The following is a 12,405-nucleotide window of genomic DNA, read 5'->3' as shown; positions in this document are numbered from 1 at the left end:
CAACCATCTCCGATCAGGCCTGAAAAAGCATCCCCCACTGTGAAATTTGAATTTGAGGAACAAATTGCGATTAACCAATCCCCTCAAATTGTTTCTGATCCATCCTTAAACGGCTATGCAGTACACAAACTCTTCCCTTCATAGGTGGAAAGGTGGGCTCTTTTGTCAACCTCAAGCTCTTCCTTAGCAGCCTCAAGCTCTTCCTGTGACATCAAGCTTCTCGAACAGTTGCATTAAGTTCAGTTATTACAAAACCATCAGATTACTTTTCCCGTATAAGATAATGAAGTAAATTCACGAGTCTAGTTTGCTTGCACTTGGGAAGAGAGTTCGTTCCTCAATGGTGGCTGCTGGATTTAGATGTAGTGCCGCATTGACTAATGCACTGACCGATATGTATACCAACAGTAAAATTCAATTCAATCAATTTCGTATTGGATTTGTTGTTTGAGCATTTCAATTTTCTTTGATTATTACTTCTATTTTTGTTTTAGGTTTAACTTTTAGGTTGATTAATTTGATTAATTAGGTGAACGATTTGTGGAAATCAAATTCTGCAGTTTAAAAGCAGTTTGAGTATTTGGTGCAACTTAGTTTCAAAATAGGTGTATATTGTACAATAAGTTTATAAATAGGGGTATTCTGTGAATTATAAACACGACTTAACGGAGGACTAACGGAAGGTCGGTTTAGGGGTATTTGGTGCAAACTTGGGAAAAAATAGGGGTATATTATGTGATTCAAAAGACGCGAGGGTATTTGGTGCGTTTTTGCAAACCTCGGGGGTATTTCATGAAAAAACCGTTATTTTAATAGTAAGACCCCTAACTAGTTACTATCGTTACTACTATCGAAATTCTCAAACTCCCGTCAAAAAAAAAAAGAAAAAAATTCTCAAACTCAAAGCAAAAATAAAACTTTCCGGAGTACGGAAGAGTTCGTGAAAACTTAAACTGACCGCGATACCCCTGCACAATCAGTTTCCGTAGGTTTCGAACAGTGCACAGTGCATCAGTGCAAGCTACTGCTGAGGTTAGTTCGTTGTAAACTTGTAATTTCAATTTTTGTAAGGAACATTTGGATCTAATGTTCAATGTTGTTGCTATTCAATTTTTGTTATTGTTTTGTTCAATTTGCATATGCATTTATTTGATCCTTCAAAATCCGGATTCCTTGATTAAATGTGGTTTCTGGGTTAACTGAGATGATTTAACTAGTGATAAATTGTGGCCTCATTTGGCCATTATATTGTTATTTTAAGGGTTTTGTTTCATTATTGTTGAACCCTAAATTGGGGGTTTTTTCTCTTAAAGTTCCTGTAGATCGACTAGCGTGTGAATATTAATTTCACTTACTAGTATTATTTTGTCATAATTTTGATGAAAATGAATAGAAGATTTATACCCTTTTGACAATGTCGTTCATTCAATACTTCTGGTTTGATTTTGATTTAGCTGGTTACAATTGTTGGTTTTGGTTTTCAGCAATGCATCTCTGGTTTATGATCCTGTTACCATTTCAGAAAACATAATTAGATTTCAAAGTAAGAACTTGAGGTCATACTGTATTTAGAGCTCTCAAATTCAGTGTTCGGGTAGGTTCAGATCAGGTACGAGTGAATGAGTGATTCAAAGTCACATCAAGCAATTACGGAGTACTTGGTTAGCCATGTGTCGGGTCAGATCATTTTTTGAAAGCAGTTGGTGGATTCATAAGGTAGTAGTAGCTGATTAGTACTATTTTGTTATGCTTAATTGCTTTACACTTGCAACTTGCAAGTTGCAACATTGTGGGGAAGGAGTCTGAAAAAAGTAAGAGATTAAGTAAGTGTTATTATCAGCTTCATCCCTTGGATTGATATGGGAATAGAGTTAAATTGAATGTTGTTATCAGCTTCGTCCCTACATGTTTTTATGAATCCAAGAGCGTAGATTTATATTGGCTCTGTCTTTATCTATTGATGGGTTTTCTGGATGCTGGTTGTGTTACAAGCTCGAAAATCTGGGAGAGGAATGATCTTCGAAATCAAGACCATTAGGGATTATAATGACATGGCGTTTCCATCTGTTATTGTCTTTATTGATTATAAGCTAATGTTGATCATTATATATGCTGCTTAAAGTATGATAGATTGGTCATTCGTAGATATATCTTATCTTCAGAGTTTGACCCTGTTGCATTGTTCTGTAAACATAATATTGTCTTAATATATTATCTTAAGCAAACTAATCTGAGTAGTTTGGCCTTGTTGCATACGCAGTTTGACATCATCTCTAAGGAGATAAGCTGAAAATATGGATTCTTCCGTAGCTCTATATACCCAACTTAAGGCAGCCCAACCATTCTTCGTGATGGCGGGTCCAAATGTAATTGAGTCAGAAGAGCACGTTATGAAGATGGCTAAGCACATAAAGGCAATAACAACCAAAGTTGGGGTGCCTCTGATCTTCAAGTCCAGCTTTGACAAAGCTAACAGGACTTCTTCTAAATCATTCAGGGGCCCTGGTATGGCAGAAGGCCTGAAAATCCTTGAGAAAGTGAAAGTAGCATATGACCTCCCAATAGTAACTGATGTGCACGAAAGCAGTCAATGTGAAGCTGTGGGTAAAGTTGCTGATATCATCCAGATCCCGGCTTTCTTATGCCGCCAGACGGACCTCCTTGTTGCAGCTGCCAAAACAGGGAAAATCATCAATATTAAAAAAGGTCAATTTTGTGGTGCTAACGTGATGGTGAACTCTGCTGAAAAAGTCCGAGGGGCTGGCAATGAAAATGTTATGGTTTGTGAGAGGGGGACTATGTTTGGGTACAATGATTTGATTGTGGATCCCCGGAACTTGGAATGGATGAGAGAAGCTAATTGCCCCGTTGTAGCTGATATTACTCATTCACTACAACAACCTGCTGGGCAAAAGTTGGATGGTGGAGGTGTTGCTAGTGGAGGGTTTCGGGAGCTGATTCCGTGTATCGCAAGGACATCAGTTGCAGTTGGAGTTGATGGAATCTTCATGGAAGTCCATGACGACCCGTTAAGTGCACCCTGTGATGGGCCCACACAGTGGCCTCTTCGTCATTTGGAGGAGTTGCTCGAAGAGCTGGTTGCTATTGCCAAAGTAAGCAAGGGGAAGCAACAGTTTGCTATTGATTTGACACCATTCCGTGATTAGGAAGACCTTTCGAGTATGTGTTAGTAACCTCAGCTTATCCTTTCACTTCCAAAATTCAGATTATCCAATGCTGCATGTTTACAAACTCAATAGTATCAATTAAGTTCATCATTACTCATTTGTCGCAAGCGTTACACTCTTCAAAAATATATTGAAGTAGAATTATTGGCTTATTGTATTGCTATAATGTATCATTGCATACCATTAATGAAGTTTTCAATTGTTGGTTTCTCATTTCCTCCCCCTTCCCGCTCCTCCTATAATACGGAGTATATGTTGCTATGGGAACTAGACTCCTGCTTTGTGCTTTGGATAATTGAGGCTGACTGGCTTTCTTTAGAATAGAATTTCCTGGTTCTTTTATCTTACAAAACATAGATAGATCCTCTTTGGTGTCTCATTGGCACTTCCAGTCTCAGAGTTCTTGTCAGAAAAAGAAGGTGAAACATAACTCCGAATCGCCAATTTCTGATGGCTTTTGTTGAGACAGTTTTTCAGTTTTATTTAGATTATTTTCTAATTCTAGTTTTATACTCCCTTCGTCCCATAATTATAGTCGCGTTTGACAAAAAACACGGATTTTAAGGAAAATGAAATATAGTACATGGAAAAGTGGAATAAAGTATAAATGATGATTGAGTTGCATGGAAACGTGAAATAAAGTACATGGGAAAGCGAAAATATTACACGGGAAAATGAAATATAGTACATGTGTGAGGTTTTCAATGCATTTTTAATTAATATAGTACATGGGAAAGTGGGGATCGTAATTAAGAATGCCCCGGTGAGTTTAAGTTCATAACCGCTACATTGGGATTTCTTTGTGGTATAAGTAGTTCAAATTAGACTCAAAATTGACATTCCAGCTGGATGATATTAAATATTACCAAACTCGTGATTAACAATGCTAAAAGTACATGATTAAACTAACTAATGAGGATTCGCAGAATGCAACATCGGAGCCTCTTCTTGACCCAAGAAGGAGGTAACAGAATGACCTCCCTCGTCATCCTCTCCATTGTAGGTGTTTAGGATTTGATACACGCAAACTCCGCAAAGGTATAAGGGGTGGTCTATATTTAATTATTTATTTATAGTGGTCTGCGTGTGGGAAGTCCTAAAGCAACGAGGAGGAGGCCTCCTCATTTATGGAATCTTCTAGCACACGCACCAGCCGCGCGCATACACACAAAGTGCACGCGGGCGCGTCCAGCCATGTTCCCAACACGTGACCTGGCTTGCCAGGGCTGCTGCGGTAGTTGCGTTAGCATGGGCTGCTGCCCTTAACGCAGTAGGGAATGCAGTGCATTGGCATGCACACTCGGCCTTGGGCCTGTGCTGCTGATGCTCGCGTTGGGCCTTGGGAAGACAAGAATTAAAAGGATAGTTAAGTACATAGTTAATAGTTTGCAAAATCATCATAAAATTTAAGTTAACAAGAGCCTCTAAATGTGGAAAGCAAGTTAACAACCAGATTGACGTACAGGAAATATAGAGAAAAACAGAAATAAATCATGTACAGACATAAACTATGGTAGGCGGTAGTACATGTTCACAGAAGAGCTGCTGGAAGCTATCTTGTACAGAGAGATATCTAATCCCGAATACATAGAAATGCCAAGGCCGAAGCAAAGTGGACACATAGTGCTTTTCCGCAGCAAAAATACGGTTAAGGAACATCTTCTGAGCTGAGATATCTTTGAGATGAATTTCTGTCCAATAAAGACCATGCCTATCACCTGAAACATTTGCAACTACCTCAATTTAATTACAAAAATTTTAATGTTATTCTCCCTGCTGTGATAAGCATTACTTTTATCATTAAAAAAACTACTTATACCAGCAGAAACTAAAGACAATACCTTAAAGGTGTACCCAAAAAAATTCAGAAATGTATTTCACGTCTTTCAGCATAAAATTTCCCATTAACAACTGGATGTCCAGGGAGCAACGCAAGCCAAACCCCAGTGTCTGCCCCGATTTCAACCGACACGTTACCAGCCCAACCTGTCAAGGCTGTTTTTACCCAGCCAGGACAAAAACAATTTACACATATTTTTTCACCCTCAGGTCGGTCACATAGTTTTCTTGCCAGATATCTGGAGTAACAATTAACGGCAAGCTTTGACATTGAGTACTCAGTGGAGTTTTGTGGCCACCCACCCAATGTCCACGTACCATCTTTTGTTTGTTGCAGAAACGTTTTCAGAGTATTATCAATCAATTCCTCTGTAAGCAACTCATCATTAGATAGTTGTTCTCTCAATGTAGCATCTTCAATCCTCTGAAAAAAGAGAGACACTTTCTTGGTTGAGCAGAGTATGCAAGAAGAAATAAACCCAAGTAAACATGTTTCGTTTTGCTTTGAAGTACTGAAAGAACAAAAAAAAAAAAAACTAAGGAGACAGTCTTCAGCTTACATTTCTTCTTCCATTTAATCGGCCAAGCCTTGAGCTGACATTAACAATACGGGCACCAAAAGGAGAAGGCTTCATTAAGGGAATCATAGCTTCGATTAGATTCTTTGTGCCATAATAGTTTGTTTGAATAACTTGTTCTGCATGTTCTACAGAATTCTCTGATCCAACATTGAAATTAACACCTGCATTATTTACCTGTTTCACAATGAATGCCGGGCCGAAATTATCAAGCAGCAACATACCTCAATTTTATTTAAACATAAAAACTCACAAAAGGTTCTTGTCATTGGAAAACTAACCCTACACATTGAGGTCTATAGGGCTGTATCATTGTATACAGGAGTACATACTCTAAATATTTTCAAAAACAGCATAAGAATTAAGAATTACTCCGTAAGAACTAAAACAGAAAACAAACACTTGCTATGTTCTAAAAAGTACGAGGATATAGCCATAATTCCATAAGCTGATAAGCATCAAGCTGCATGTTACTACTACTATGTCCCACCCCCAGTGATGGAAAGTGCGAAGCCACATTTGAGGGAAAGGCTTAAGGGGCATTAACGTCCGTGAAATATTATCAAACTCAATCATTATATGACTCCTTCACATTAATGAACTAATAAGGGGGTTGCAGAAAAGATTTAACCCCGCCAATCAAACTATAAATCAGTTCTCCAGTCTGTGGAAACTTGAAACAACTTTAATAAGTAAACCAATACGCAAAAGGATGACTTCCTGGGTATTGAAAAAAAGTTGCAGTTCGAAGAAATATAGTAAGCCTAAGATGTATTGTTCGCAGCCAAGAAATAAAGGGGAGGGGGGGAAGAAAAGCAGACTTGGCTCCTAATTGAGTAATTTCCCCAAAATTACATAGCACTATTGCATTTCAATTAACACGGCAACAGAAATAGGTGGCCTTACCAAAATATCCAAGCCACCATGAGTTATTTTAATCCAATCAGCAAACTCCTTGATGGATTGAGGATCAACAATGTCCAATTGGTGGAACTCCACCAACAGGTCAGCCTCCCGCAGAACCTTGACAGCCTCAATACCAACTTCAGTATCTCTTGAGGTAAGTATAACTGTCATCCCATGCCCAGCCAGTTGTCGAATGATCTCAAAGCCAATTCCTCTGTTACCTCCAGTCACTACCGCAACAGTTCCAGAGGACCACCACCTAAAACACTCCAAAGAGAAGAAATGACAAGAGTCAAGTTCTCAAGAAATTAAAAGCGCCCAAGAATAAAACCGACCAAAAGTCAAACAATTTTCAGATCTTTTCATTTTTTAACAATATTTAGTTTGTTATCAGAACTATTGTCATTCCCCTAATATTGTAAAAGAAAAATTGCTACGGTGCTCAAGGGGAATCAAACACACATAAGGCTAACACCAGTTGTGGTGGCCAATTCTCCATAAAGTTGTATCCTACTTCATTGATGTTACCATCCTCATGTGTGTTTAGACCCCAATCGAGTCCATAGGAAACACATCTTATTTGCACAATCCAAGTTAATCCTCATGCGTGTTTAGACCCCAGTTGACCTTTTATTTGCAAACTCCATGTTAATCTTCAGCCATATCACTCACCACAGAGTGTGGTAGACAAAATGCTAGACTCCCATCCCCTCCACCTCAAATACTCAAACAATAACCCAATGCACAAGCTACCATACAAGGCAACAGATAATAATGTATCCTGTTATCCTGAAATATTTTGGGTTTAAAACACTGATTAATTAACATGTAACAAATCTCCAAATTCATGTATAAGTCATCTGCAACAAGCTGATTAACATTAAGAAATAGAAATGTATTCTGAATTCCTGATATAATAACATGCTTTCCACCATAAAGCTCCTGAATGTTCTACCCAACAACCCAAATCTTAGACATTAAAATCTTAAATCTCTATTGATGATCACACAACATCCAGACCCTATCAGAACCTCAGGAACTCAAAATGATCCCAGAGCACAAAAAAAAAAAAACCTCACAATGCGTAAATGAAACTCTTTACCAATATTTGGAACATTGGCCAAATCTTCAAGATGGATGCTCAATTACTAATGGATGACGGTTTGGCGGGTTCGGGGAGGTCAAAACATATTCAATTTAACCTGAAATTTTGAACATTGACCAAAATGGCCGAATCATATGCTCAATTGCTAATGGTGGCTGGTTTCAGAGAGGTCAAAACAAATTATATTTTACCCAAAATTTGAACATCAGTCAAAATGTGAACATTGGGTGCTCAATTTCCAACGGTAGTGAGTTTCCGAGGGGTCATAACATAACATTGGCCAAAATTGTGGGCATGTGATGCTCAATTGCTAAGGGTGACGAATTTCCAAGATCAAAACATATTACTTTTTACCCAAATTTGAACATCAGCCAAAATGTGAACATTGGATGGTCAATTGCTAACGGTAGTGACTAGTGAGTATGCGAGGGATCAAAACATAAATCATTTATACCCAAATTTGGGAACATTGGCCAAAGTTGTGGGCATGTGATGCTCAATTGCTAACGGTGGCGAGTTTCCAAGATCAAAACAAATAAATTTTTATCCAAACTCAATACATTGGTCAAAATTGTGGGCATTGGATGCTCAATTGCTAACAGTGGCGGGTTCCGGGAAGGTAAAGATACATTCAATTTTACCCTCAAAGAATCATAATGATCAGAATTTGAAAAAGAATCAAACAACTTACAACAGTGAAAAACGACATCAAAATTGTCCAGAAAAATACCTCTGGTTGGAATAAGACATGGTGCGAAGCAAAGATATTTCTGTAATCCTACGTTCACGACGCTCCTTTGCGCGCTCTTTTGATCCTCTTCCCATTTTGTTTAAATTATTCTTCAAATCCAACTGAGAAAATCATAAACACAAAACACAAATTTGATGTTGCAGAAAATTAACATTAATTCAAATTTTCCGAATTAAGAACCCTATACATAATAAGAAAATGAAGCAATTACCTTCTACAATATCGATGAAAAGAGGAGAGAGAAAGAGGGCAATAGTTCAGAAATTAGTTTGAAGAAGTCATGAAATGGCGGTTGTCGACTGCCATTTTTGTTTGATCAACAGCTTGGCGGACGGACGGAGAGGAAGTTGTTGGGTAGCCTGGATTTGTTCAAATGTTCAACACTTGAGGTGGTTTTTGGCCTTTATAATATACAGTAAATACTTTCTCTTCGTTTCAAAATACTTCGCAGATTCGGGTTCTTTTCCCCGGCTTTAAAAGGCCGTGGGTTGGCCGAGTTGCTCACATTTCTACGGAATTATAAAATACTCCCTCCGTCCCTTAATACTCGCACCGGTTAAACTCGCACCGGTTTGATCGATGCGGAGTTTAAAACACTTGAATTGACTTATTAATTTATTGGGTTGTAGTTGATGGTGAGGTATTTTTTTTAATATAATTAGTGGAAAATAGGTAAGGGGTGAGTTAGTAGATAAGTGTGAGAATTATTGAGAAATAATATAATATTAGAAAAAAAAAATCATTTATAGCTCATCTACGAGGATCATGTTTAGTAACACGCTTTCTCCTTCTGATCCCCTACTTGAGCTCACGTTGAAAATGATCTATAGATGTTAAATTATGAAACAATTGGGAAATATTATTAAATTAAAATATGTAATGAATGAGACAATGTGAAGAGAGGGAATTAAATGGGGGTACGAATTGAAAGTGCAAGTTGATAACGAATCGAAGGGATCCATATAAGTGAGTATAACTTTTTTTTTTTTTTTTTTTTTTTTTACAAGGTAAGAAGAAAAGGAAAAGCACTAGGAGACCCTCCTCACGAGGGGCACTCCTAATGCATCAGAAGAAATGATGGGAAATAAACTAGAGTTATTACAAATATCAATATCTAATCTAGTAGAAACCAGATGACCAACATTAGCAATCCAATTTGCAGCTCTATTTGCTTCTCTGTAGACATGTCTGATTTTCCAATTGCAGAAAGAATTTAGGAGAATCCGAATATCAGTAATAATGTGATCAATTTGCCAGGGAGAGAACCACGTACCAAGCACCGCATTTATTACTAAGAGGTTATCACCTTCGATGTGGAGGTTAGAAATACCCATATCACGCGCAAGGACGATGCCAAGGTGGAGAGCTGTGGCTTCTGCGACGAACGATGAAGTAGAACCTAGATTGTAAGCACAAGCTTTGTGAGGTTGACCATTGGAGTTGCGGATGATTACTCCTGCTGCTGCTGAATTATGACGAACCGAACCATCGAAGTTGAGTTTGAAGAAGTTAGGAGGAGGGGCCTCCCATGCTACTGAGATGAGGTGGTGGTTAGAGGGAGGGTGAGAACGGGGTTGCCTGATAGGCTCCCCCAAAGAAAGAAAAGATTCTATACGGGTTCTGTAGTCCCATTCCATAAACGTGTGACGAGCGCGATGATAAATTCGAAAGACATCAAACATTTCATTACGGAAAATGGTGACATTGCGTTCTTTCCAGAGACTCCAAATGAGGAAAATGAACTTCCTACGTGCGGTCTTGTGCGTTTGATAGTTTTTAAAAGCTTCTTCGATTGAAGTAACAGAGACAGGGGCATCCAGCCAATGTTTGGTTAGAGAAAGAGTCCACAATTCCTTTGTCTTAGGGCAAGAGAGAAATAGATGGTCAATTGTCTCAATACGGGTGTCACAAAGAGCACAAGTATTGAAGGGTATTATATGTCGTTTAAATAGGGTGTTCCGTACACTTAAGCTGTTATGAATGACTTGCCATAGAAAGATTTGAATTTTTGGTGGTACATCCACTTTCCAAATCCATTTTCCCTTCCAAGTTGATTTGTCGGGGTTTATTCCATGAGCTAACCAAGTTGCCGATTTAACAGTAAAGGTCCCTGAAGAGTTTAGATCCCACACCGGAGTGTCGTCATTGGTGAAGTTGGGAGGGGAATCTCAGCTATTATCTTGACATGGTTGTCCGAAAGAATGTTTTTAAGCTTCTCTAAATCCCATTTTCCCCCAGGAAGAACATAATTCGAAACTTTTTCATTAATGTTTACTTGAGTGGGGCTGGTACCAAGTAATTCAATAAGGCTACAATGACACGTCCAATTGTCTAACCAGAAAAGAATATCTCGACCATCCCCTATTTTCCAACGAATTCCTTTTCTTAAGAGTTCCCTTTGAGATAATATCTTTCTCCAAATGAAAGAATCTTTCGACTTTGAATTATAGTCGAAGAAAGTTGAATCAGTCAGGTATTTATTTCGAATGATTTTTACCCATAAATTGTTTGGGTCAGAAAGGATTTTCCATCCTAATTTGGCTATAAAAGCTTGATTAAGGGGCATAGTTCTCCTAAGGCCAAGCCCTCCCAGTTTCTTAGGTTGGCATATTGTTTTCCAGGCAATTAAGGGGATACTATTCTTTTCTTTAGTTTGATGAGTGAGTATAACTTGTTGGAAGGTAGAAATGTGTGAAAGGAATGACAAAGTTTAATACTTCGTATATGAAATTAGATAGAACAAAAAAGGAAGACACATGTCATTGAAGTTATGGTTTGAGTTTTTAAATCTCCTATTCCCTTCGTCCATTTTCATTCTTTACGTAGTCCGTTTTGAATGTCTCATTTTAATTTTTACGCTTGAAATATTTTCTTTTATATTATCACACTGGAACTCTTTGAAATATCGATTTATTATATCCTTACTAACTTGTTAAATTTGTTTAACTGAAAAAAAAATTATTTCCTAGAAAAAAAATTATTACAACTTTCCCCTTTATTTAACCAACTACATACTCATGATTTTCATTTTATAAAATTACATATTCATATAAAATATCACACACATATATAAAATTACAACATAATCTCTTAGGATTCAGACACACATAAAAACTAGCCAATTACATACTTTACATGATTTTTGTTTTAGAAAATTACAATATTCATATAAATATCATGCACGTATGACGTGCATAAACTCTAATACGGTATAGGTTAAGTATAGATGTGGACAAGATAATTAAGCTAGTTATTACGTGTATTATAGGGGTTATACTCCGTAATTACATGTATCACTTTTGATAAAGTTTTATTTTTATTTTTTGATGCAAGCTGGGAAAGTAATTCATTTAACAATATGAAACAACAAGTTTAGGGAGGTAAGTCCTCTAATAATACATCAGTCATGAACTCAGGTGGTTCTTCCCACAAATTGACCTAGCTAGTTCAAAACATAGTTTGTCCTACAATATTTAGCAAGCTTATCAGATGCTTTGTTTCCGGCTCTTGGATCATGCTAAATTTTACAGTTTTTTTTCTTAATTTTTTTTTTTTTTTTTTTATAATTTCGTAGAAATTTGAAGATTTGTGCGGTGTAATGACAGATGTTGGTTCAACGTCTACAACTAATTGAATCGGATTAAATCCAATCCCAAAATGACAAAAAATTGGGAGGATTCGATCATTTTTAGCAACACTAGCTCTCTTACCTTTAGAACCTTACTTAAACCACACTAGAAATGATCTTAAACTCATGACCTTAAATACACGTCCAAGCTATATGATCGTAATTAATTAATTAATTCCATTATAAAAATATCGGGTGGACCTAACCGAATTCGACAAGAACGAACAATATTGGGTGGGCCTAACTCTTTTAGTTGGAATTTTGGACTACCTCTCTTATTCGCACTTTTGAAGTACGAAATAGAAGTAGCAAATAAAATGTATTTACGAAATATTTCTAAATTTTGAAAATATCCAAAACTCCAAAAGTATAAAACAATTAATTTGCACAAAAGAAAAATCAAGCAATTA

General features: G+C 37.3%; 2 protein-coding genes and 1 non-coding gene across 3 annotated transcripts; 2 read left to right on the top strand and 1 right to left on the bottom strand.

Annotated features, from left to right (window-relative positions):
* The first annotated feature begins 847 nt into the window (after positions 1 to 847).
* On the top strand, positions 848 to 3,401 carry LOC110774687 (2-dehydro-3-deoxyphosphooctonate aldolase 1). Its single transcript, XM_021979251.2, has 2 exons — positions 848 to 1,032; positions 2,261 to 3,401. Exon 2 carries the CDS (start codon positions 2,295 to 2,297, stop codon positions 3,165 to 3,167), a length of 873 nt encoding a protein of 290 aa, XP_021834943.1. The 5' UTR covers positions 848 to 1,032; positions 2,261 to 2,294; the 3' UTR covers positions 3,168 to 3,401.
* On the top strand, positions 1,782 to 1,892 carry LOC130462304 (small nucleolar RNA snoR97). The gene has a single exon (XR_008922400.1). It is a non-coding gene; the product is annotated as a small nucleolar RNA snoR97 (small nucleolar RNA).
* A 1,162-nt stretch (positions 3,402 to 4,563) lies between the features above and the next one.
* On the bottom strand, positions 4,564 to 8,920 carry LOC110774690 (uncharacterized). The gene is made up of 6 exons (XM_021979255.2): positions 8,579 to 8,920; positions 8,347 to 8,468; positions 6,512 to 6,770; positions 5,588 to 5,782; positions 5,030 to 5,451; positions 4,564 to 4,906 (listed from the first exon to the last, which is right to left on the bottom strand). Exons 2-5 carry the CDS (start codon positions 8,439 to 8,441, stop codon positions 5,053 to 5,055), a joined length of 948 nt encoding a protein of 315 aa, XP_021834947.1. The 5' UTR covers positions 8,442 to 8,468; positions 8,579 to 8,920; the 3' UTR covers positions 4,564 to 4,906; positions 5,030 to 5,052.
* Between the last annotated feature and the right edge of the window lie 3,485 nt (positions 8,921 to 12,405).

The sequence above is a fragment of the Spinacia oleracea genome, chromosome 5, assembly GCF_020520425.1.
Source record: "Spinacia oleracea cultivar Varoflay chromosome 5, BTI_SOV_V1, whole genome shotgun sequence".
In the NCBI taxonomy this organism is placed as follows: Eukaryota; Viridiplantae; Streptophyta; class Magnoliopsida; order Caryophyllales; family Amaranthaceae; genus Spinacia; species Spinacia oleracea.
The sequence above is the reverse complement of the archived record's forward strand: the minus strand, read 5'-3'. Positions and strand labels throughout refer to the sequence as shown.

Bases quoted from the DNA above. Each gene is read 5' to 3' on its own strand.
- LOC110774687 (XM_021979251.2), top strand. From the start codon at position 2,295: ATGGATTCTTCCGTAGCTCTATATACCCAACTTAAGGCAGCCCAACCA.
- LOC110774690 (XM_021979255.2), bottom strand. From the start codon at position 8,441: ATGGGAAGAGGATCAAAAGAGCGCGCAAAGGAGCGTCGTGAACGTAGG. The intron at 5,783-6,511 runs GTAAGGCCACCT...ATTGTGAAACAG, and splicing joins ATGGTGGCTTGGATATTTTG to GTAAATAATGCAGGTGTTAA. The intron at 5,452-5,587 runs GTAAGCTGAAGA...CTCTTTTTTCAG, and splicing joins GATTAAATGGAAGAAGAAAT to AGGATTGAAGATGCTACATT.